Source organism: Fusarium coffeatum (assembly GCF_003316985.1).
Source record: "Fusarium coffeatum strain FIESC_28 chromosome Unknown BRIP53273_contig_270, whole genome shotgun sequence".
NCBI lineage: Eukaryota > Fungi > Ascomycota > Sordariomycetes > Hypocreales > Nectriaceae > Fusarium > Fusarium coffeatum.
Window position 1 is genome coordinate 1 of NW_022158061.1, and position 23,436 is coordinate 23,436.

Sequence of the window (23,436 nt, forward strand, 5' to 3'; positions counted from 1 at the left end):
AAAAAAAAAAAAAAAAAAACCCGAGAAAAGATGCAGCAGGTTAATCAGTTTCGTGTTTGAAAAGGAGCGAGCAGTGTGGTGGGTTTGTTATGGTGGTGGATTGAGTCGCGATGCATCATTCTCATGCTGAGCGTCGTCGCCAGGCCACGTGACCGCGATCCTGAATCACTGTCAAGCACTGAACTGGCAGGTATCATCACTGTCCAACACTAGGTAGTAAACAAGGAACAGGCAACTCTTAAGCATGGATAGACATGCACTCTGAACATATAGAGCGATCAAAATGTTTCTTATCCCATGTTTTTGGGGGCTTGATGATACCCCGAGGTTATACCAGGAAGGTGAGATAAGAGATGGTTGTATGTATTACTTTCAGCTCTACTATCTTCAGAGGGAGACAAATGTACTACAAATGACAAAGCATAGGATGTTCTTAAGAAACAAAAAGATTGATTGATTCATGATCATGCTATATCATGAACATATAATTATGAACTTCCTAAACGATAGAAATATGGGGTATCTCAAGTGACAGTACAGGTAGGTGAGGTATCAAAAAATGAAAAAGAAATCAGAAAAGTAAAGAGTAGTGCTCCCGCCATTAAATGCTTCCCTCCTGCAAAGCCATCCATCTCTCCTGTAAATCGGAGTCTATACTGTAGCATGACCCGTTGTCTTCTAGTGGTATCTTTATGTGATCTGTTGATTGCTGTTTGTATCTTCTTTCCGTCGGCTGTATCGTTTTCTGGGGTATTCGTTTATCGCAGTCTTGGTATCTTCTTCTCATCATCGTCCATTCTTCTCCTCAGCGTCCTCTCGTATTTCGGTTTAGTTCTTGCATAATGAACTCGTCGGGGATCATAATATCCCATCATGTGTTTGGATTGTCGCTCGTGAAGTGTATCATCTACCTCCTTCTCTTGATCAAGTCCCAGTTGGACAGAATGCCATCCAAGGCCCTGGTGGCTCGGACCTCGTCACGTCGGAAAGGCGCATTGAAGATGCCAGGGAGCAGCATGGCGCTGTTGGCATGCTCCTGGGCGAATCCAACTTCGGCATCCTTTCCACACTTCTCCCTGGTAACGCGCACAGCTTCTTGAAGCAGATCCTTTCCAACACCCTTTCCACGATAGTTGAGGTTGGTGGTCCAGGCGCGAATAACACCCTTGCCTCCTCGGAGAGAAAGCGACCGTCTTCGTCTGTGGTTGGATGTCGGGCTTGGTTCGAGGCGAAGAACAAGGGTTCCAATAATGTCTTGGTTGAGACGGGCGGCTAGCAGGGTATCCTCCTCTCCATCGTCGGCTCGTAGCCAGTTCCATCGGAGCCGTTCAGCTAAAGAGATGTAACCATTGGCCAAGTAGCGAATACCCATGAGGTAGCTCATGATGACACCACAAGAGACCGTCATGCCAAGTCCTGAATCGCGAGAAACACCACTGAAGTGGTAAATAGTTGCAAGGGCAGCTGATAGGCCGGCGAGACAGATTGGGTGGAAAACGAGGTTTAGTGAGGCCCGCTGGCGCATCTGAGCAATTGAGTCGGCTACGAGGCGCATGCCTTCGACCTTGTCCTGAGGCTTGTCGAGGACCTCGAGAGACAACGGCTCAACATCATCGTCGTCGTCGAGTCCAAAGTATGGAGTGGAAGCTGCAAGCGGAGAAGGCGATGGCGGGACGAAAGAAGCGAAAGGCACAGATGGACCGAATTGTGGAGTGCTGGTGGCTGAAGTCATTGCCGAGTGAAGGACAAGGTTGGCGCGGAGGAATGTGAAGAAAGCTGTAAGTCGTGATATTAGCCATGGTGTCTTATTCAAGCATGGTAGTCTTGCTGATTTCCCTCTTCGTTGGGTATCCCGACACTCATGATGAAAACCGGCAGCAATAGTTCCACCTCAATATTCATGATTTGATCAAGCTGTATACGAAAATAGCTTCTTGTCGAATGTTGAGCTCGTACCAAGCAACCCTAGGCTGAATGCAGCCTTCTGTCGTGTGCTCAACCCTGCAAAGGTATGGTGACTGGGGTAGGCCTTGGTGGTGGCCACGGTAACCGAACGACAGGGAGCTCTTACAGGGTCCAAGCAACGAAGAGCAAAGCAAGACATGAGAAGTAGGAACTTACCAGCACTTGTCTTCAAAACCGGAACAGCACCAACTCTGTCAACCACTGTGCTTGGGTGGCAGGTCCTCAAGTCGAGCTCTCGAATAGCAATGTGCTGAGGACCTTCCATGGTGGTGTAGGTAGCCATGGTTGAAACGGCGTATTAGACTAACGTAGGTAGGTAGATAAAGAACAATAAGATAAGAAGTGTAGTAAAGGACGAGAGAAGGAGGCCAGCCTTCAGAAACAAAGTCGACCGAAGAGAGAACAAGGGTATCGAATAAAATAGTAGTATAATATGATGTGATTATAAAGTTGAGGTATAGCTATGTTTTGACAAACACAAGCTCGAGCGAGGAAGAGGGAGAGAAGAAAGAAATAGCTCGAGACAAGTCCGGGGGAGGACGAAGAGATTTCAAAGTTTCGAGAAGTCTACGGCAAGGTAGGGCAGGGTCAGGGTCGTCAGCTCCTGCAAGTCGATAAATAGGCTTAGGAACGACCCGACGCTCTGGTGGCCGTAGCGTCTCTTACCCTTTCGAATGCGCCGCGACAGACTCTGCATTAAGATCCTTGCATCTTGCGGCGCTGTCGCTGTCATGGGCGTTCGAAGCCGGATCCCTGGGCCCTTGGCTCATCCCTGGCAAGTGTTGGGCCGTGTCCGTCTGTCTGCGACTGTCTGGCTTCGTCTTTATCGTGGGAGGCTAGACAACAGAAATGCCTCTATGCACAGTAGAATGTAGCGCCAATGCGGGATGGTGGGTTCGCTTTTCCGTAGCGGGCTTGTCCATGTGGTAAAGGTGGTGTTGAAGTCGCTGGTGGTTGCGTGACAGAGTTGAAAGATACGCTACTATCTCGTCAAGCGATATCGATGATTGTTGGTCTGGACTCTCGAGAAGGATTCTATGTGATGGTGTACTTGGTATAGAGCACATACAGTACTGTAATGCACTGCATCTTCTTGGTATTGTACTGTGCCTATGCATGCCGCGTCTTATCATTATGCTCTCGCCCAATCACCGAGAGATATCTTGTCTTTTGGCAACACGATTGATGCTCGACAGCATCAGAGATGCTCGTTTTCTCCACTCAGCGCTGCGAGCGTAATCATCCGTAACCAACTTCACAGGCGTCGTCTTTTTGTTGAATGACACAGCAGGGGCCTTTCAGCCTTCAGCCCCTCATCTCCACCAGGCCCCTAGCAACAAACGACAGAAGCGGGGAGCCGAGACGACCAACAGCCCAGAGCTCGTTAGTTCACCGTTGGTGTGCCCTATAAACTCATAGTGTCAGTTGGCCCATGCTTGAAATCGTAATTCCATGAGCACGCGACGGCCAGTCAATCTAATTTGATTTGATCCTGCCTGGGGTCCAAGCTGCTCGATTTTAAAATAAAGGCTCACTTTGATTTACCTTGTCCCGGGGCAAATTCATATGCAGCCGAGTGAATAAGTGAGTGAGCCATGGCATGAGTTCGATGCCAAGTGTGAGTGGGCACTGATAACCTGCCTTTGGGTCTAAACCAACATTCTCAATATGCAAGTGCTTGAAACTTTGAACAATCGAGCGATGCGACATGATGTATGATGAGGCGTCCTTCGACGGCTCGAAACCTACGACGAAAAGATATTCGGCGCTTGGTACCCGGTTCCAACACGACATGTTCCGTAGCGGCCTTTCTATTGTTGCTAGATCGTCAGGGGCCTCGACAACCGAATTCAAAGAACTGGATAGTCTAGACCCGCGTCAACGGTCTCTCCCCATTGCACTAACCGTGCCGGCGCCGATGTCTTGACGCCATACTTCTCACGCGGAGATGTTTTCGACAGTCGGTCAGTCCAATAGTTCAGGTCAATATGATACATGCAGATGCAGACATGATGGCTGTATTGAGTAACCTCGGCGCTTGCAACGAGCTGATCGGCCTTGATGTTCCAGGTTCCATCAAGAAACGGCATCAGAACAAACCAAAATGGTAAATTTCATGTGGTATCACCTCCACTGCTGACGTACCCAGCATAACCCTGGTTGACCGACGTCGAAGTGTGCCAGAGCCAGATATCAAGATGATTGCCAGCTAATACAATAACCGACGGGATGTGTGGGGGAACAACCGAGGAGGATTCATCAAAGAGATTTGTGCCCCCGCGCCGCCTCAACATGATCCTTCGTTACCAACGGTGACTGACCGATTCGTTCGGAATACATTGGCCGATGCTCACTTATACATTTTTACTCTGCCCTTGGCTGCGTTTCTATTCCGATTTCCATAGAAAGTTTGATGTTTCCTCTCCCACTTGCCGTACTGGCACTAGTGATGTACTTGGCTCCTCGAACGGGCGAACCTGTTGGTTGGCGTTGCTTCGATTGATGGTGCCATCTTGTTGAATGAAAGATATGGTTGGTTGGTTGGTAGATCGATTTGGCTCTGCACCGTCGAGTTTCGTTTCCCGTTGTTTCCCAGTCGATAGGCAACGACAGGCCTATGCTTCAAAGTCTTGAAACGTTCGGTAGTGAAACCCTGAAGGAGCACGGAGCATGGAACCCGAAACGCTATTGCGTGCTGCCGCGTTTGACGACTGGTGATCCAGCCGCTCGACGTTGCATTGTCATTGTCGAGATTTGCAGGGATGTGTAACAAGAGAAAGGGTGAAGACCCTGAAACTGTTAGAGACCAGGCAGGCAGCCCACTATACGAACAGACGTACCAATTGATCACCCACCAGCAGATATTGATGCGTCATGGCTTGTTGACAGGTTGTTCGTTTCGAAATTTCAACTCAACTTCAATGACAAGATGTTTTCTAGAAGTCGCATTTTACGGATTATTGCGCGGGGTATGCACGAGTATTTGGCAGGCCGGGCAGGCCGGGCTGGCAGGCGAGTACGGTAGTACCTTCCAACTGACCTCAAGGCGACAAGAGATAGAAGGAGCAAACAGGTTGATTTGATCGTCAATTGAATTTCTTTTCCGTCACACTTTAATAAGAAATCCCAGTTCACAATGCCTCTTGATTATACTTGAATCTCTGTTTCCTGCTATTCCAATCTCGCCAGACAATGGAAGGCGGTACCAAATTACCATCACTATCAACAGTACAATTTTCACTGTTATTTCTCACCATTAAACATAAGGTAATTCAATTCAACATTCAATATTACACAACGCTAACAAGTTCCAGGATATCTACCCATACTCTATCTCCTTAGCCGATGTCCAAGAACCATACCGGCAAAGGCAAGCACTCGATAAGCCGTTCCAATTGCTACCAAAACACCAATGTTGAGCCACTTGCGGTCGAGATGATATCCAGTGACCTCGGCTGCGATGTCAACGGAGTAGAGATACGAGAAAGGTGCCACGAGTTGTCCAAAATACAATTCCGCCAACCATGTCGCAGGAGACGCTCGCCACAACCACTCCATATGCCAACCTCGAACGGATGCTAACGGAGGCGCGGCACCGGAGAGAATACCAGTGATGAGGGCAATCATGGTCGCAAACAATGGTGCATCTTCTCGGCGGACAACCATGCTTATGATGCTTGCCAGACCATAAATGCAGTAGAAGTACAGCACATTTGTGAGGAATGCCAGGCCCCAGTCCACGATAGGTACCGACAGCAGGAACAGCGGCACGGTGAAGTGCAAACATCCAAGAGCCATACGAGGAAAGACTGAGATAACCTTGGCAAGGAAGTAGGCCAGTCGCGAGTGGCCTGCTTCGGCCTCTCTCCTGTATAGCAGAGTCTCTTCAGAGAAGAGCTTGACACCAGGAGCACCTGCAACAAGGCCGATGGCAATGGCGATCAGGAGAGCGAAGTTTGGCGCAGAAATGAAGTCGATCGAGGTTGAAAGGACATCGTAAGGCTCGTGGAACAGACCAGTAAACATGATTCCATTTTTGGGATTGTTGGCGAGACCGAGCAGGGCGCCTGCTAGCACAGCAAGACCCATCTCGGCAAAGAAAGCAGCTCTCGCCCGGTATTGCTGAAGCATAGCACGACACAGACAAAGCCAAGCTTGCTTATAGTAAGGTGCACCACGCTTTTTGAGGGCTTGACGCATGCCTGTATCACCCAGCATCGTGGATCGGATGCTTCTGCGTTCATAAGCCTCTTCTTGCTTGTTTTGGCGCATCTTTGCCCAGTGAGAAATGAGGGCTTCCTTGGACACATCGCCCATGCTGTTGTACTCTCGACCGTTACCAGTAACGATATCCGTGATCACGTCACCATGGTTGCTGTGCTCGGGGAATTGGAATCCCATGCTCTCGAAATAAGTCTGCGACTCGCTCTGGGGACCTTCATAGATGGTCTGTCCGTTGCCAAGGAGGATAAGGTTATCAAATAGATCGAAAATTTCGGTTCGGGGCTGGTGAATGATGACAATGATGGAAATACCGAGTCTTGCGATAGCTTTGAGTGTACGCATGATGGACGAAGCTGCAGTTGCATCCAAACCACTGGTAGGTTCATCAAGGAAGATAGCCATAGGCGCTGCTGCCAGTTCCATGCCGATACTTACACGCTTCCGCTGACCACCACTGATGACTGGCTTACCGACACTACCAACCTGGGAATCGCGGACGTGTGACAGCTCTAGACAATCGATGACAGCCTCAACATGATCTTCGATTTCCTTCGATGTCCAGTTATGAGGAAGTCGAATCCGGGCCGAGTGAATAATATTCTCATACACAGTCAACTCAGGTAACACGATATCGTCTTGAGGCACGTAGCCCGTGAGCTTCTTGTACTGCTTCATCTTGCCTGGAGTATTGTTGACAGCAACGATGCCGCCTGTGTTGCTCGTTTTACCCATCAAGACATTAACGAAAGTAGATTTACCGGCTCCTGATCCGCCCATGACAGCCACAAGTTGACCTTGCTCGATGGAACCAGTCACGTTCTGGAGGATAGGCTTGGGGCTCTTCTTGGGATGGAAGACAAGATCGGAGTACCTGAAGGAAAGACCAAAGTTGGTGGCTTCAGTTGCTCTTCGCATAGACTCGACAAAAGCTCTGAGTTGGGGGTTGGCTTCTAGTTCTCTCTTCTCCGCTTCTGAGCTGTAAACGCTGTTTCGGTTGAGGGAAGCTTCGAACCCAGTTCGGGCGCGACCCTCACGGAAGTTGTGTCCGTAGGGCGACTGAGGACTATAGCTAGGTTGCATTGGAGCCGTCTCATTATCGACATCGTTCGACAGCTCCTTGTACCCACCTCCAGTGATTGTAGCCTTGACAGCTCTCATGGTATTATGTCTCTTCAACATACCGGCATGCGCCTTTGATGTTTTCTGCCATCGTGAGCGGAACATCAAGGTGAACATGCCTACAAGGAGAAGGACATCGACGATAACCATGATTATCACCGGGATGAAATAGCGCTGGAAGGTGGCACCCTCTGGGCAACTACTGCCAACATTGCAGGGCGTTGGCTTAGAAGAACCAGGCTGGCAATATGAACCTGCGGGGCAACGGATTTTCTTTAGACCTTTGTCTTCGACAGGACAATAGTAGCCCTGCTGGCAAACGACTGGCTCGAAGACTCCCATGCCCCAATTCGAGCCGTTGAACGAACAAGTCATACCCGAAAGACGTGCAACGGTGCATTCTCGATAAGGAGGACAGGATTGGGGCAACGAGTTGATGGTGTTGTTTTGGCCTAGCTTTGGTCAGCGTATATTTTGGGAAGAACTGCGAGAGCGCTTACAAAGGAATCCTTCTTTGCACCCTTCGCTCTGCCACGAAGATACATTCTGTAATTGAAGGGGAAGAGCACCAGGTCTCCAGCACGGTGCCGCGTCAATGGGAAGCTGATCGTTCAAGAGCTGGTTGGTGGCTCTGTAGAAGCTTGTGGAGAAACTTGATCTGTTGGTTCCGGTACAGTCACGATCGTAGACTGTAAGAGTGTTCTTGTCCTTCAATGGCTCGAGAGTTCGGCTCTTGGAGTTCCAGACAAGATCTTCACCAACAGGTGGGTTCGAAGCATCTTCCATAGGCAGATTCAGTGATCCTTTGCCGTTCTTTGCTTCATACCATTTCCCGGTTGTTATGTTATAGACACCTTGGGTTTGGTTTCCGATACATTGCCATGCTGCTTGGCCATTGTTGAAGTTCGTGTTGGCTTCAGCGATCTTATCCAGTCCCGGCAGCGCACGGAGACTGCAAAGGCATGCGGTTGTATCGAGAAAGGTCGGTCCTCTAGGGCGTTCGCCGGCAAGGAAAGGTTGCTGCGGTACCTTTGCGTCGTCGACGCCATATTGTGAAAGAGACATTGCGTCGTCTAATAAGGTGTGGGTGATATCAACAACTACACTCCCACACAGGCTCTTAATAAGCCTTGGTTAAGAAAAAGAGATTTACAACAACTGCTCTCATATTGGAAACGTCAGCAGAGCGCGGGCTCACATCTTTATAAGCTCAATGGTATTTTGCACAATACCGTTCTCTTCGGCAGTGGACCACAGAACCATGCCTCGAGACCCATGGACAGGATCCGATGCAGAGGCTCGGACTAGAGATCTGCCATGAAAAGTGCATGGGTTGGAATCCTTCCATGGATCCAAAGGGCAATGTTTGACTGTCTGTGAGATTTTAGTCTCCGAAAGAATCCTCCAGGGTACCGTCATTCATGAGCGGAGCCCAAATGAGCTTGTCAGACTTGAGCTTTGCGGTGAATTGCAGATATCGTTGCTGATCTCTTGGCACTGCGGTCACGGTTGATATGTACGAGGCGTAGTGCTGCGCTACGAAATGTCTAAACTTGTACATTTATCCCCTGATCTGACGGGGCTTGAGACGCAGTCATTGTTTCGTCTTGCAGCAAACGTCACCGCAATGCCTTGAGAACAGGTTCAAGGGCCTGGTTTTTTTTTACATCAGAGGCTGGTTTGCGGGTCGTACCAGCGCCGAGTCTCACCAGATGGAGCTTAGGTCGAGGCGCATTTAGCTGAGCTCTGGTGGAGTCTGGAGAGCTATCTAAGGCTTAGCGAGACTGACAAGAGATGCGAAAGGGCAAAACGGCTCAGTATAGGGCTGATCTGCCATTTCCTGGCGGGTTGTCTCGGTCTTTCCAGTGGTGTGATTGGTCAGTTTCATGGGAAATTGACCGCAAAAGGCTTGTTATCGCGCTGTAACATCACAGCCTCTTCCATCATCCTTATTCCTGGTTCCTGTCAGCAATGCCTCTCGGAACGCGGTGTGGTGCTTGCTTGTTTATTATCCACATATTATTTTAACGACTCCATCATGACAACCGATGAAACCCTGGATGAATCCTTCTTTTCTCCTCCAGCGGCCGCTCAGGAACTATCTCGTACGTTTTGCATCTTATGCCTTCGTCTGGTTTGCCGTGCTAGTGTCAGCCATAACCTCGCATTTGTCTGTGCCGAAGAGCGAGGCATCTTGGCACTTTGGACATCCATGTCGTCATGTCAGCATTGGTGTCACTTTATTACGATGTATACGGAAATCAGGGAGATATCGCGGGGTCTTGTATATCAGCCTGCGCCTCCTCTGTGGTTGAGGTTGCAGATCGCTACTGATAGGTGGTGATCAGCAGTCGCGTATGCTTGGAGCTGATCCGGAAGCGATTTTATAATACGATGCGCTGTATGACATGATCAGCTATCTGGTGTATGATTTGGGATAGTCTGATGTCTAAATTTGTCAACAAGCCAGCAGCTTGGTTGAATAGCCTCACATGGTCATTGTCAGAAGGATTAGCCGCTGTGACCATAAGAGATGAAATAATCTGGTTCCCTTATGCTAGCTTAGGCTACTTTCTTTTAGCATTCTGAGCCTTCGAGGATGATCCCTCTGTTTCCCAGCTGGCAGTGTAAGTTGTGACAATACCGATGACACTTGATTGGCTCCATCGCATGGGATTCCTGAAGCATATGCCGAAGGATTTCTCCGCGCAGTAGGCTCAAACACTTCCAGGGTCCATACAACTACCACCCTGGTAGAGTACCTTGGCAGTATTATGGCGATGTTGGTAATTCTCAAGGACAAATGACTATACCAGAGAACATGGACCGGACAGTTGCACGACATCGATATACGTTGGAATAAAGTATTTCCATGTTGGAGAACGCAGGTAACATTTTGTCGTAAATAATCGGCGACCTCGGAGGCTCCCGCAGCCCGTCAGACTCTTATATTTGGATGATGACAGGACAATATCGCTTTACAGACATATGATCAGACTTACAACCTTGAAGAGACATTGCGACTCTGAACAGGACAGTACAGTCAAAGGGGGCCATAAAGCTATTGCTGGTTTCGGCTCACTACAGCGATAGACTGGAAATGCAAGCAACTTTGCCCATGCATGATCGTACCTTAAGCTTGGAGGCACAGATTTGTCTTATGTCATGTTGGATCTACGTGTCGAGAGCTCGGCTCAACTAGAAAGTGTTCACCACTGCTTTGTATCTCGGGCATCGTCTGCAGCTTCATCGATACAAATAGCTTATAGGTAAGTAGTCAACAGAAAAGTTATCCTCTAAGGCTCAGGACGATGGAATAACGTAGTCTAGATAATAGTCTAAGCTACCATAAGGTAACTAAGTTACCTCGCCTCTTATGATCTCAGTGGCCAATTCTTCTAATACCCCGATGGCATCTACGTTTGGATCGAGAGTGTACTGTTTAGTGACTTGTCCTGATTTCATAACTAATGTGAATCACTGCAATATATCAAGAACATCTCGTACTCTTACATTCATAGACACCAACATACTTATATTTATCGATATCCTCATACACACTACTTCTCTTCTACTTGTACATCTACCCTCCATTCAACATCTGCCGAATCTCGATTAGTCATTTCTGAAAAGCAAACTATCTAACATCCACGTTTTCTCGGCTCTGCTGTCAAGACATATCAGTACTCAATGCACTTCCCCTGTTGCAAGACTGTAATATATTGCAAACCACTTGTACTCACCAAGCGGCGAAGTGTACTGGGATACAGAGTAGTAGTTGAAACTTTCTAGTTGATCTAATTTCTCGATATGTAGCTCCACCATGACATATAGCATAAAGGTATGTCTTAAAGCTCAAAGTATGGTCAAAGGACTGCATAAAGAGCAGTTGAATTGCCCATCAGATGCTCAGGGACTTGGAGATTTGACGGAGTTGCTATTCCGTGTATTCATGAGCTATCGTTCCTTCTATAACAGCAGCGTCTAGGTAGGTACGTAACCTATATCTCTCTTTCTATTTCCCTTCTTCACTCTAGACCTTTTCTTTCTTTCACATCAACACAATGTCCCATCAGCTCGCAGCTTCAATCATCTTAGATTACATTTTCAAGGTTATTGAATTATCTGAAGCAGATGCAATCACAGCCAGACTCGCATTCTACCTCCTATAAGTTATTGCTATAGCTGGTGCAACTGGGCATCCTGACCTCTTTCCGGGCTGACTACAAAGATGGAGATCAGATTACTGCTCATATCAAGGATGAAGTGGAAGAAGCAGACAAGGTAGAGTAGAAGACTACCTATCAGACCACTCCAACTTGACAGTAGCAAAACCCATATTTACGCGAACCGCAACAGTCTCCTTATACACCACAACGCCCTCAGGCTGAAGGAGAGAGAATCAGCATCTCCAAGACTACAGCTGTTCGTTAAGCACCAGTTGAGGCATCCGTTGACTCTCGGAACATTCCTCCTTACCTCTAAGACTGACTTTTACTTCGGTGTATCCGGAAGTGATAACTGTGATACAATTGAATAGTACTATTTACTGAACAACTAGTCTAATCTATCACAATGTAACTGAGTTACCATCTCCTATACTCTCAACAACCAGTTCTTCACGCTGACGCTTACTTACCCTAAACAAAGTCCCCCAAAAACCCCAACAACTCACTCCCCAATTCGTGATTGGATACGAGTTACTCGGCCGCGGGAGCCGAATTGCATATCGGAGGGGTTATGCTGATTAGCAATCCAGATCTATCTTTCCCATCAACAATCTCAAATCATGAAGGTCACCCAGGTCAGTCCATCCGCAACCAGATCTAGAGCCTTTACTAACATGCACTCAAAAGCTATGGTATTATCCCATAAAGGGCATCAGAGGTGTCCAAGTCCAATCAGCCAAATTAGGACCACAAGGCCTTCAGCATGACCGCCGTTTCATGCTCTGCAAGATCGAAAAGTCCGGTGAACTTACCAAACTTCAGTTATCCAAACATCCGGAATGCAGTCTATTTGAGCCAGAAGTCGTCGGCGATAAGATTCGGGTCAAGTACCTGACGCCGAAAGAGCCGCTTGTGCCGTGGAAACCAGAACAAGACACTGTTCTTGAAGTGCCGATTGAGCCAAACCTTGATGAGCTGGCCAAGGCAGACATCAACCTCCACCAAAGTCGTGTCGTTGCGTATCGTATGGGCTCCGAGTATGACGCCTGGTTCACCGCTTGCTTCGGGTTTGATACGGCTCTTATCTACATTGGTGATGGTCGACGTCCTGTGCTAGGAACATTCTCTCCCAAGGCACAAAACACTACCTCATGGACCTCATTGCTCGTCAGCTGCCTTTCTGGGAAAACTGTATCTCCCACCGAAGACGACTGGCTCACCTTCTCTGACTGTGCTCCATACCTCGTCGCAACGGAAGAGTCTCTCAATAACGTCAGAACCCGGCTACCAGCATCCGACGTTGACATGAAAGCGATGCGGCCTAACATTGTCCTGGATGGGGAAGCAGCATGGGATGAGGACTTTTGGGCGCAGCTGGTTATTAGTGAAACTCACGTTATAACTCTTACCAAGAATTGCAACCGGTGCACTTCACTCAACGTGGATTACGCAACAGGCCGTACAGCTCAGGGAGAGCGTGGGACGGTACTCAAGAAGCTCATGTCTGACCGAAGGGTTGATGCTGGAATGAAATACTCTCCAGTTTTCGGCAGATATGGTTTCCTTACCAGCAAGTCTGATCAAGACCACACTGTATCTGTCGGTGACACTGTGGAGGTGGCGGCGCGTCAAGCTGAGCGTGCTGTCTGTGACTGGCCCCAGGGTGATTCTAAGGCTGCCAGATATTATCGTTTCTCTAACACAAACCCAAAGATTTCTATAGTCCTTTCGTTCTGGCTGACGATTGCGGCCTTGCTAGGATTGCTACCTTGTTGGCTTTTCTTTTCCTAATTGAACCTTCCTTTCTTGCAAGCATTGTGCCCGAATCAGTGACAAGTGCATGCCACTTCAGATGCAAGCGAGTGTCTTCGGACGAGCATCATCTTAACTCTAGGATTACTGCAAAGCAAGGCAGTGTATTCGACACATTTGACCATAATGAGCCTTGTATCCGGCCGCCACTCGCCCAGTGTCCGCAATATCTCGGCGCGGGAGGCCGGAGGGGTGGGGTCCTGTCTCTTTACCTCCGACGCCGAGACGGGGCGGCTCCTCTTCGGTCTTCATATTGTCCATAAAGGGCCGGAGAACAGGCGGGAGGCGAGCAGTAACACGCAACATTAAGCACCTTGTCCAAGCACCTGGAAACGTTCCATTACCCTGTGTCTAAGACTTGCCGAGGTATGACAATCACGTTACGCAAACTAGTCACACAAGATACCCAGTATAATCTGGATCATATGCGACCTGGGACTTGGACCGTCGAGTGACATTGGGTTAAACAACTCATCAACGGATGTCCGTGGCCCTTCCATGCGGACACGAGGGATCAAGAGAGTTTGACCAAAACATGGAGCAGAGACTTGTTATCCAATGATTCAACGCAAGTGTCAAGTCGTCGACGAATACCACGATATGCTCGGACAATTCAAAAGCACCTCCAGGGCTTTGGGTACGTTCCCCGATGGGACCGTGTCGGCCGGCCGGCCGGGATGACGGACCCGGCAGGCAAGGGGGGCGTGTCGTTTCCTCGCGGTATTTGTTAAGGTTGCTGGCATGACTCAGGATGGTTCGGAAGAAACAAGCCATTGATTGAGCAACAAAGTCTATATGGTGTCTTAACACGTCAAGTCGTTGAAACATCTGCGAGGCTGGTATGTATGTCAGGCGTTGGCGCATCGGTAATTTGAAACCCTGGCCTGGGCGTCGACGTTGATCATGTACTGTACATAAGTATATTGTTTGAGGGCGAATGGGCTTGTGAGCGCTCCGTGTGCAGAGTGGACACGATATGAGACAACTTCCAACTAAGTTATTCTGGAAGGCTTCTGGCGGGCTTTGGATTTTTGCGGGCCGGCGCTACTGGGACGTCGATCAGGCCAGGGCTTTGCGAATCCGAGAATAGAAGCGCCTCGTTATGGTTCTTCAATTTCGGTGTCTCCTTGAAGTAGTGCAGAGTGGTTGTCGCTGCGCCATTGCACAGACACAACACAGGCTGCGACACACCACGTCGTTGTCGTCACAGCCGCGGGTTTCCCAGTGAAGGATGACGCGCGCCCTTTTCACGTCAGCCACAAGATACCGATACTAGAGGTTGGGATGGTTATTCGATGAGCTTGTTCGAGTAGCAAGGCAGATGATGGCCCTTGTTGCGCACAGGGCGAGGAAAGAAACCGAGCGCGAGGTGCTAAGAGAGGAGGGAAAAGTGTAATGTAGTGTGTAGTGTCGCAGAGACAAAAGATCTACAGTGAATAATGATGATGCTTTACAGCTGCAATAGTAGAGGCAGGGTTTGTATACGAGCTCGAGGCGGACGATAGTTGATGGTAGGGTAGCCAATGCCTCGAGGAGATTGCAGGATGTTGGTTTTTTCCTAATCATCCACCTCAGTCGTTGGAGTTGGACATGGAAGGCACCACTAGCAGGCAGCTACGTTGTAAACTACGCGTACCGCCTGCCCAATCAAGCCTCGTCCAGAAGATGGTTGTTAGCCGCCTTGTCGATGAGACGGATATGATAGACTGGGAAAACTCTCCCATGACGACTACATGGATCCAAGGTACAGATACTAAGTACCAACAAGTACTCAGGTTGGGACCTAATGCTTTGCCAATGATTCAGTTCGTATCCACCACGCCAATGGTGATGGTGATGATAATGATGGTCATGGTCACTTAGTGGAAGAGATACGAGTCGAGATGAGATGTAATAGTAATGTTTTCCATTAAATCCAAAACAATCAATATTGGCTTTCTTTCAACCACTTGACCCCTGATTCGCCTTGTATCTTTTTTGGCTTGAGCCATAGTCTATTTCAAGCGCCAACCCCAAACACCAACCAGCCCAGCATCGTCAAATTCATAGTGTGTTGCCATGCGCCCTAAGCCAAGCGGAAACTTTTGTTGGCTCCAATAGGATGAGATCATAACGGCGTTTCCTCTTTGTTTCCTCCAGAATCCACTCAGTAGCCAAGTTGCCCTAGCAGGCTGAGAGACTAGTTCTGGGGTACGCCCGCTGACAAGAAAAAAGAAAGGAAAAGAAAGAAACCAGCAAACGCCTGTTGTATGCGAATAGGAAATAAACAAGACGGGTATTGACGAGAGACAAAATGAAATGAAAAGAGAAAAGAGGAAATACCCCAAAGAGACCAGTCAGGGACCACCTGTAACAGATCAGATTTCCTGAAAAGGAAATTCGGAACCGCGTCGTAGATTGGAGGAGGTTCCCCAAGAACATGACACGTTCAAATTCCTTTCCATCCCTATCCATTGCGTTTTGATAGACTTGACTTGACTTGGCTTGGGCAATGTAAGGCCAAGCGAGACCAGCGTTGGTGAGATGGGGATTCCACAGGGGGAGGGGTGACTAGTGCTGCACAATTCCAAAAACGGGCCTGATGTCCCTGTGAATGGAATCTCCCACGTGGAACGTGCAGGGCGCTATTCCGTCATGGAAACCAGTGCAAAAAATCAAAAGTCAACCCCCAAATACCACCGTTTGGCCGAATCTCCATTCCCCACCTCAGGCTGGCATGAATCAAGATAGGCGTACTATAGCGGACAGCCTTCTTCGTCTTCAGGTGTCGGTCAGGTATCAGGTTCTCTGCATGCGATATGTTGTCTTTTGAGGCTTAGCCCAGCTCAGCTCAGCTGTGCCAGATTCAAAACCTCAAACCAGTGGGTATAACTCCAAGTGACGTTTCGTGCGTGATACGTTGACGATGGGCGATAATGAATGATGGGTGCACGTAAGGGGTGTGTGACGGTTCGGTAGCCGTGCATCCAGAGAGCCAGCTCCGGGCTGCCGTTCCGCAGAATGCCAAGCGCAATCAAAATGTCCTTCATGGAGCTTGATCTTGTTCGATGTGCGCCTGCACCGAGACTAACAAGGCAGCCATTCATTTTCCGTTTGGGTTGAGCCTCGCGTCATGTTAGTCAGGGCATGGCCACCAACTAGCACATGAACGACCAGCGCTGCAACAAAAGCAAATGCTCAGCACACCCATTTCGCATGTGGATGACAAACAATGTCTCGGCATAAGAACCTGGGAACAGGTCCTTAGGAAGACTGCGTACAAGGTCGGCATAGATGCAGCTTGCAATAAGCGCACTCCCAGATCATCCAGTGAGGGCCGGAGCGACAGTGCTGGCAGATCCATTGAACAAGAGTGTTGTCCGACTTGATCATTCGGAATTGGTGGGCGCAAGCGTTGGCCATTTTGTCGGGACTGTGGCTGTTGTGTGGGTGGTACAATGGGTGTAGAAGCTGTCCAAAGTGCTGTGTCTTGATTCCTGAACCCTCTCACAAGATTCGGCCTGATTGGGTACGGCTATGTTCCTGGGGAGCACAGTATTAGCCTTGCATACTACATCAGACAACCCAACATGGCTGTATGTAAGATGCGGCGTCAAAGGAACCTTATGCCCGCCTTTCCTAGAACTTACACGATAGTTGTAGTGGGAGCGTCGAGGTATTCGAGGCCGAGTGTTGTCAGATGCTAACACTGCGATGCAACGGTAGAGAGTAGGGTTGCTGTTGTATTGTAGGGTGTAGCGGACAAGAATTGAAGTAGAATAGAATAGGCAATGGCCGGGTGAGTAGTTGTGGAAGGCGTTGATATGATCTGGTCTCGATGACAACGAGAGGAGGTCCAGAGGTCTTTATACTTTGTGGAAGGGGGAGGGTATGAGGAAAGATGCCAATGCTGTTTGTCGGTGTCTGTGCCAGTTGTAGGTATCGTTGCAATTGCAAGGCAAGGCAATGTAAGGTAAGGTAATGTAAAGAATAGAAAAGTAGAGTTCAGTCTGATATGATGATGTCGTTTGACAGGCCTTGCAAACGAAGAGCCGGGATGTAGGAAGAGCGGCCGGGATGAGGCTTGCATCAACGGGTCCAGGAGATAAACGACGGAAGAGGCACGAGCGAGCAACGAGGTAAGCGGAAATGCCGACTAGACAAGGTAGTGCCAACGGGTACCCAATGGAGTAGATGAACGGAGGTTGACGGGAGACAAAGCGAGCGACCGAGCGAGACGAGGTTGAGCCTGGTAGGTTAGGTAGTGAAGAGACGACGATGGATGGAAGACAGGGCAGGGCAGTGCAGTAGCAGTAACAGGACAAGGGACTGCCAATGCGAGGTATGGAAAGTAAGGTAAGGTAAAAAAAGGTACGGCAGTGTAGGTAGCTTCAATGTTACAACACTGCTAGGTTCCCACGGGTCATTGATGATAATGTACCCGCCAACGAGAAAGAGCCCCAGATGTCAGGTCGTGTGTGTGGATGGTGGTAGGATGGACGGACGGACGATGTTGATGCCCGTGCTCTCTCTTCCCTTTCCTTTGGTCTCTCTTTGGATAACATAACATCCCCATGTCAGGGCAGTTACCATTTGATTTGTGAAATCTACCGAGTTGTACCGTGCCTGTCTGGGTTCTGGGTGTACTCCAGTCCAGCTGTCGGTGAAAGACCCAGATGTGTCGTGTTCCCTCAATATAGACCCCCGTACAATTGGAGTTTTGGATGGGAAAGGAAGCCCTGTCCCTGACGCTTCTGGAAGACTGAGAAGAATAAAGAGGGGGGAGGGGGAGAGAAGAGTAACTTTGGGGAGTGGAGTAATTCTTTAGAGGGGTGTAGATTTGGAAGGGATTCTGAAGAAAGGCAAGAAGCTAATCAGGTACGCTCCCGTAAGGAAGGTAAGGTACAGTACAGTGCTGTACCGGAAACTGAGGTAAAGTGAGTGGATGTAAGGATCCTATGACATGGGAAGCTTGTATCCACTGATGCAGGTACCTCGCCTTGTTTGATCGCGCTAAGGCCAATTCAATTACAGTGGCCGTGGTAGACTGTTCAGTGGGAAAGAGCCGATGGGACAGAATTCAAACGGCAGGAAGGGAAGATAATTAAACAACGGCAGGTACGGAAAGGCAATGGCAATTGAGGGGATGACGAATTAATGAGGTAAAGGCCAAGAGCAGATAAGGCAGGAGGCAGGTCAGGGAAATATAAGTGACCTAGCTAATGTACGGATATGTACGATACAGTAGATGCAGTAAGGTGTGGTTGGTAAGGCTAAAGTTAAACGCTACAGTGGACAAGATACAGAGACACCAAAAAAGCCACGAACATGCCATCATGGCCCACAGGTACATCAGGCCTCTAACTCTTGTAGGGCCCCCGTCCAGCGTCCTGGTTCTCGGGGCACCAGGATTATGGGAAATGGTGGAGACTCAAGACACCTCTAGGACCAAAACCAGCCCAGCCCAGCCAGGCCAGGGGGGGTGTCGGTGTCTAATGTAACAGCCTAAGAGACTGAGACCAGAGTAAAGAAAGCTTGTGAAGATGCGTGTGTGCTGCATCTTGAAAACAGCCCTTACGGAATCAATACCGAGAGCGCGGCAGATAAACCTAAAACCTTGGTCTGCTCTTAGTCTTGATTCTGAGCATTAGTGTGCTTCCAGAAGAGAACCGGCCGTGCCGAGGCAGAGGAGGATACGAGTATAGCAGAAACTAAAGAGAGTCAGACCGCAGACAACCAAGGTCACAAGGTCACAAGTTCACAAGTTCACAAAATCACGATTCATCATCAAGACTGGTTGACCTCAACCGGCAAATAGGAAAAATAACCATCATCCTCTTGGCTATCCTATCCTATTCACCCATTCACCCCTGGATGTGATGTAAGAGAGCGGATCCTTCTCGTCCAATGTCAAGATAGAATATCTACCGAAGGGGTAATGATCCTAGTCTAAGATATCGTAGTGTCGCAATTGGACGGGACTTTGATGTCTAGTTCTCGGGGAACCTCCAATGCAGTAGAGATAATCAATGTTATGGTTGTCTCAGAGCAAACAAGCCGTTGAAACTGAGATTAAATCGAGACTTTTCGGAAATTTAACCCGCAACCTCAATATGGAAGGGAAGGGCACTACGGCTAGTCAGATGACTGGTTGTTTGCTCGCTTTCTTTGTCGTGCTTCCAGCCGTCTCTTACATATCGTATCACCAACCACCTCACCCTCATCCTCATCCTCACTTTGAAGAGACACTGCCTTCGGCATATCTCGAATATTGATGCCGCGAAGCTAATGCTCAGCCTCAAACATCGCTTCGCGGATCCAATCAACCTGTTACAAAATCAAGAGACTCACGGTCCTTCAAATCCTCAAACCTCCGTACTTTCCATGAGCTAGAACTCTAGTCTTCAACTTCTAGAGTTATGATCCTACTCGGAAAGGCCCGAATCGCTCAATAGTCCTGTCCGTGCTGAAGAAGATCACCATAAAGCGTCATAACCCCAGATACTCAAAATAGGGCTTGGAGCTCAGCAGGGGATTAATGTAGAAATGTCAGATTCTAGAGCCAACACCCAGTAGATCATCTTTTGGCGGCATTCTATGTTTCCAACTCAAACAGCAAGGCAGGATGTTTTGCAAAACTCTATTCTCAAAAGCCAATGCCATTGAATTGCCTTGCCATGGCTCGTTCATGGACCAAATCGGCTCTCTCCCGCAGTAAAGTATGAGGCTGGCGAGAAGACAACCCTGTCCTTGCCTTCAAGCAGCTGCAGTACTAATGTATCAACCCTCGTACTTGTCCGTTTTCTGTCATTACAAAACAGTGATTTCTTCTGCAGCTCCAGCGCTCAGACGCCACATGTTTATTAGCTGGTCCAAACTCAGTTCCGAAACGCTGTTGTACATTTTTAGCTGCATGACTGTAAACACTTTAGAAAGACCAGGGACCAATGACGGTACAGAAATAGACAACTTGTTGGTAATGTCTCAGCATGTAAACGATAGCCGTTGTTTGACAACTTTACTTGTCAAAAGTTTGCTTGGCCATATATCGGACATGGTTCAGAATGGTAAAGCTGCCGTTGACTAGTCTTGATATTTTCCCTATGCATTCAACAAACTCTTGTCTTTCTGTCTGTACTGCCTATTTCGTTCTATTGCATTGTTAGTCTCCGTGATGTCTGGTGATTGCCCGTTTTTCGGATATAGAGTCCACGTTTGGAGGGGTCTAATTTTGAGTACAGTGTCGAGATGAGGCGTGACTTGATATCCTTGTAACTCGTGGACCCCCATACCAATACCCGGTATCATGACGATGTTGAGCCTCACCGACCGCCTCGGCTCATATGTAGGTCGGCAAACTCGTCCCGTTATACCACGATGCTAGGGAGGTAGTATCCCACATATAGGGTATTCTCTTAACCGGGTGTTTGCTCAAGGTATGTTGATACTGCTCCCATTGATATTGCTACCGGACATAATGGTCCATTTGGTTGTTTTCGTCAAAGTTACATCTGAGCAGGTATAGCAATGGTCGAATAAGCAGTTATCCAATTGTCTATCGACCTTCTCCTCTTTTTGCGTGGTCTGATAAATGCTGTCCTGTCCCTTTTCAGCGAGATGCACCGAGGCAACCTAAGAAAATGGATGTTGTCTCGACCGGCCTCTTTCCCTTTTGGATCTGCGACTGATGACCCCTCCACTTTCCCCGTTTACCATCCGTCCGCTTACACGGATTGGAGTCTCAACTTTCCATTCGCTAGGAAGTAGCTACCGTCGCTCAACTGCCTTAGCTACCCCAACCTTAGTACCTGCCTACCCAACTTGATGGACTCAACCCAATGTACCTTCCCTCTCTGAATAGGTTCGCTTCTAAGACCCTGTCATAGAATCTCGTCTCGCACCCCTTTCATCTAAAAACTCTCCTCTTAGCATCACCACCATCGTCTTATTCAGAGATTACAAACAGAAATGCTCGACAAATCTTTACATCAATTGCCCCCAAACAGATACAGATGGTCTCGCGTTCCGGTTATCAAGGGCACAGGGCCATGCTTGTAACAAATTCCCTGTCTGCCATGCCTGTTTTCACTTTATCGAATATGACAGCATGTCAGACCTTGTCTCTTCGCCTCCAGAGAATCCTCCCATGATCGCCATGATATCCGCCTGATTGCCATCTTTAATCATCCGGTTCACGGTCCTCGTAAGATTCCTCACGGCGGGTATAGCTGATACTCTTCCGTGGTATTTGTTCATTAGCAGCTTACAGCCTTTATCCATGTCTTCCAAGACCAAAGGCATATCTTACTTGGTATTCTGTACGGCGCTGAAAACTGCTGACTCGAATGCCATGCGACCCTCCCGTTGGGCCAACAGCTTACACGGCGCAGTCTCATCCTCTTCTAAGGACCAGTCCCATCTTTCAAAGTCTCCATCCACATTCAATTTGCCCGTCGCCGGCTTAATCTGGCGGACCCGGCATTTCAACCGCCCCCATTCTCGCCAGGATATGTCGACAAACCCCAGAACGTCGTTAAATCGCTGCTTGCTGCAAGCTATCCTGCACTCTGCCACACTTTTAGACAGCCACCCGCTCAAGAACCCCCGGCTGTCACAAGCCAAGATCCGCGACCGTTGAATGTCATGATCGAATTACATGGGCCTTCATTAACAGATGTCTAGACCCCAATTACACGCCTCATTTCTGAAACCACAACCCGGACCGCACATATACAGAGTTATCACGTTTGCGCTTAGAGTTTGCTCCTTCTACTACCTCAAAGAGTTAAACCTCTACCGAAAAGGTAGACAACCACCTCGCCTCGGTTTCAACCCCCAGCTAGTTGCAGAGCAACAAGATACGATTCGATTGACGGCTTCGACTAGGTTTATCCCGATACCACGCAAAGTACACGCGTTCCCCCACTTCTTGCAAGTGCAATCGAAGTTTCGTGCATGTCAAAATCTTACTGACATGGTTCTTCGTCTGGTCTCGAGTGCATCCTGTAGCCTAGTGCACCATCTGCCGGGGATATCGGCATCACATTTCCCATCTGCAGGTGTCTCTTTCTTGTCTCTGATCCCTCAACGGAGTGCTTCCCTTTTCAGGATTCAAACCCGCTGTCTTGAACCCTTTGTGCTCAAGTGACGTCGTCCAGAAGAAGCTATGATGTCTAGCGGTTTTTGCATGCTTGAATTGAAGCTTGGGCCTTAGATTCTACAATTGCCTCATTTTGAGTTCTGTCTCCGATTTGCTGCCTCAAGGTTTCTCATGCATTAGAAAAGACTTTACGTACTTATATCTACCAATCATGTCTTGAATTAGCATTCAAAGCTAGTTTTCGAACGGAGCTTCTGTCACAAGCCTCACATCGCCAGATAGTCTTGACGCTCTTGGCAGAACTCAAACACGAGCTCGTGTATCAGGCGACGACATATCTGAACAGATCGCAGCAAGAACCTACCAAGCATCCACAAATTCCAGAACGCATGGCGAACCTGTCTCCAGGATAAATCAAAGGACCGTGGTCCTTGTCGCTTTCGCGTGAATGCCTCCACAATTCGATCGTCAACGTCTTGTAGCAGTTCAGTTCCCCGTCCGTCATGTTAATAATGGCACCATCATATGCATAGCATTGTATACCTCGCCTGTTCAGACACATTCCCCTGACGAGAACCAGATAATCTCTACCCACAGCTCTGGACCGGTTTCAGGACATGGAATTGGAGTCTAATACGGTGACGACTGCGACCCAAATTCCTGGTTCGTGGGGTTGATAACCTGAGCCTTTTTTTTCTTTCCTCCAACCGAGCCCACACTGTTGGTTCACGGAATCAGGGGCATTTTACTCGAAGATTTACGCCGAGCCTCGGAGAAAAAGCGAGATCCCGATGAAGAAAGTGGTGCCAAGGATCTCAAAAAGGTGACTAACATAATCTCATGCTAGAGAATAAGTTCGCCATGTGAAGAACTTATTAACCCGATAAGGGCGTCTGCAATGCAACGACACAATAAGTTACGTGAGACTATCATCATGGTTTTCACATGTTAAGTTGTAATTTCAATGGTACAAGTTTGTAAGTGGGTTGCTTTTATCGCTTGGGTATTTATTTCAATGCCTATCTGCAGCATTCTGAAAAAGTGACAGAATATCTCAGAAGTTCCCCA

The 23,436-nt window shown here is 48.4% G+C and overlaps 3 protein-coding genes across 3 annotated transcripts; 1 reads left to right on the plus strand and 2 right to left on the minus strand.

Annotated features, from left to right (window-relative positions):
- Positions 1 to 907: 907 nt before the first annotated feature.
- Positions 908 to 2,248, minus strand: FIESC28_09813 (uncharacterized protein; the record flags this gene model as incomplete). Its single annotated transcript, XM_031163948.1, has 2 exons — positions 908 to 1,776; positions 2,122 to 2,248. The coding sequence occupies 2 exons, from the start codon at positions 2,246 to 2,248 to the stop codon at positions 908 to 910; spliced, it is 996 nt and encodes a 331-aa protein (XP_031011978.1).
- Positions 2,249 to 5,295: 3,047 nt separating this feature from the next.
- Positions 5,296 to 8,373, minus strand: FIESC28_09814 (uncharacterized protein; the record flags this gene model as incomplete). Its single annotated transcript, XM_031163949.1, has 2 exons — positions 5,296 to 7,760; positions 7,809 to 8,373. 2 exons carry the CDS (start codon positions 8,371 to 8,373, stop codon positions 5,296 to 5,298), a joined length of 3,030 nt encoding a protein of 1,009 aa, XP_031011979.1.
- A 3,724-nt stretch (positions 8,374 to 12,097) lies between these two features.
- On the plus strand, positions 12,098 to 13,268 carry FIESC28_09815 (uncharacterized protein; the record flags this gene model as incomplete). Its single annotated transcript, XM_031163950.1, has 2 exons — positions 12,098 to 12,112; positions 12,165 to 13,268. 2 exons carry the CDS (start codon positions 12,098 to 12,100, stop codon positions 13,266 to 13,268), a joined length of 1,119 nt encoding a protein of 372 aa, XP_031011980.1.
- Positions 13,269 to 23,436: the final 10,168 nt, after the last annotated feature.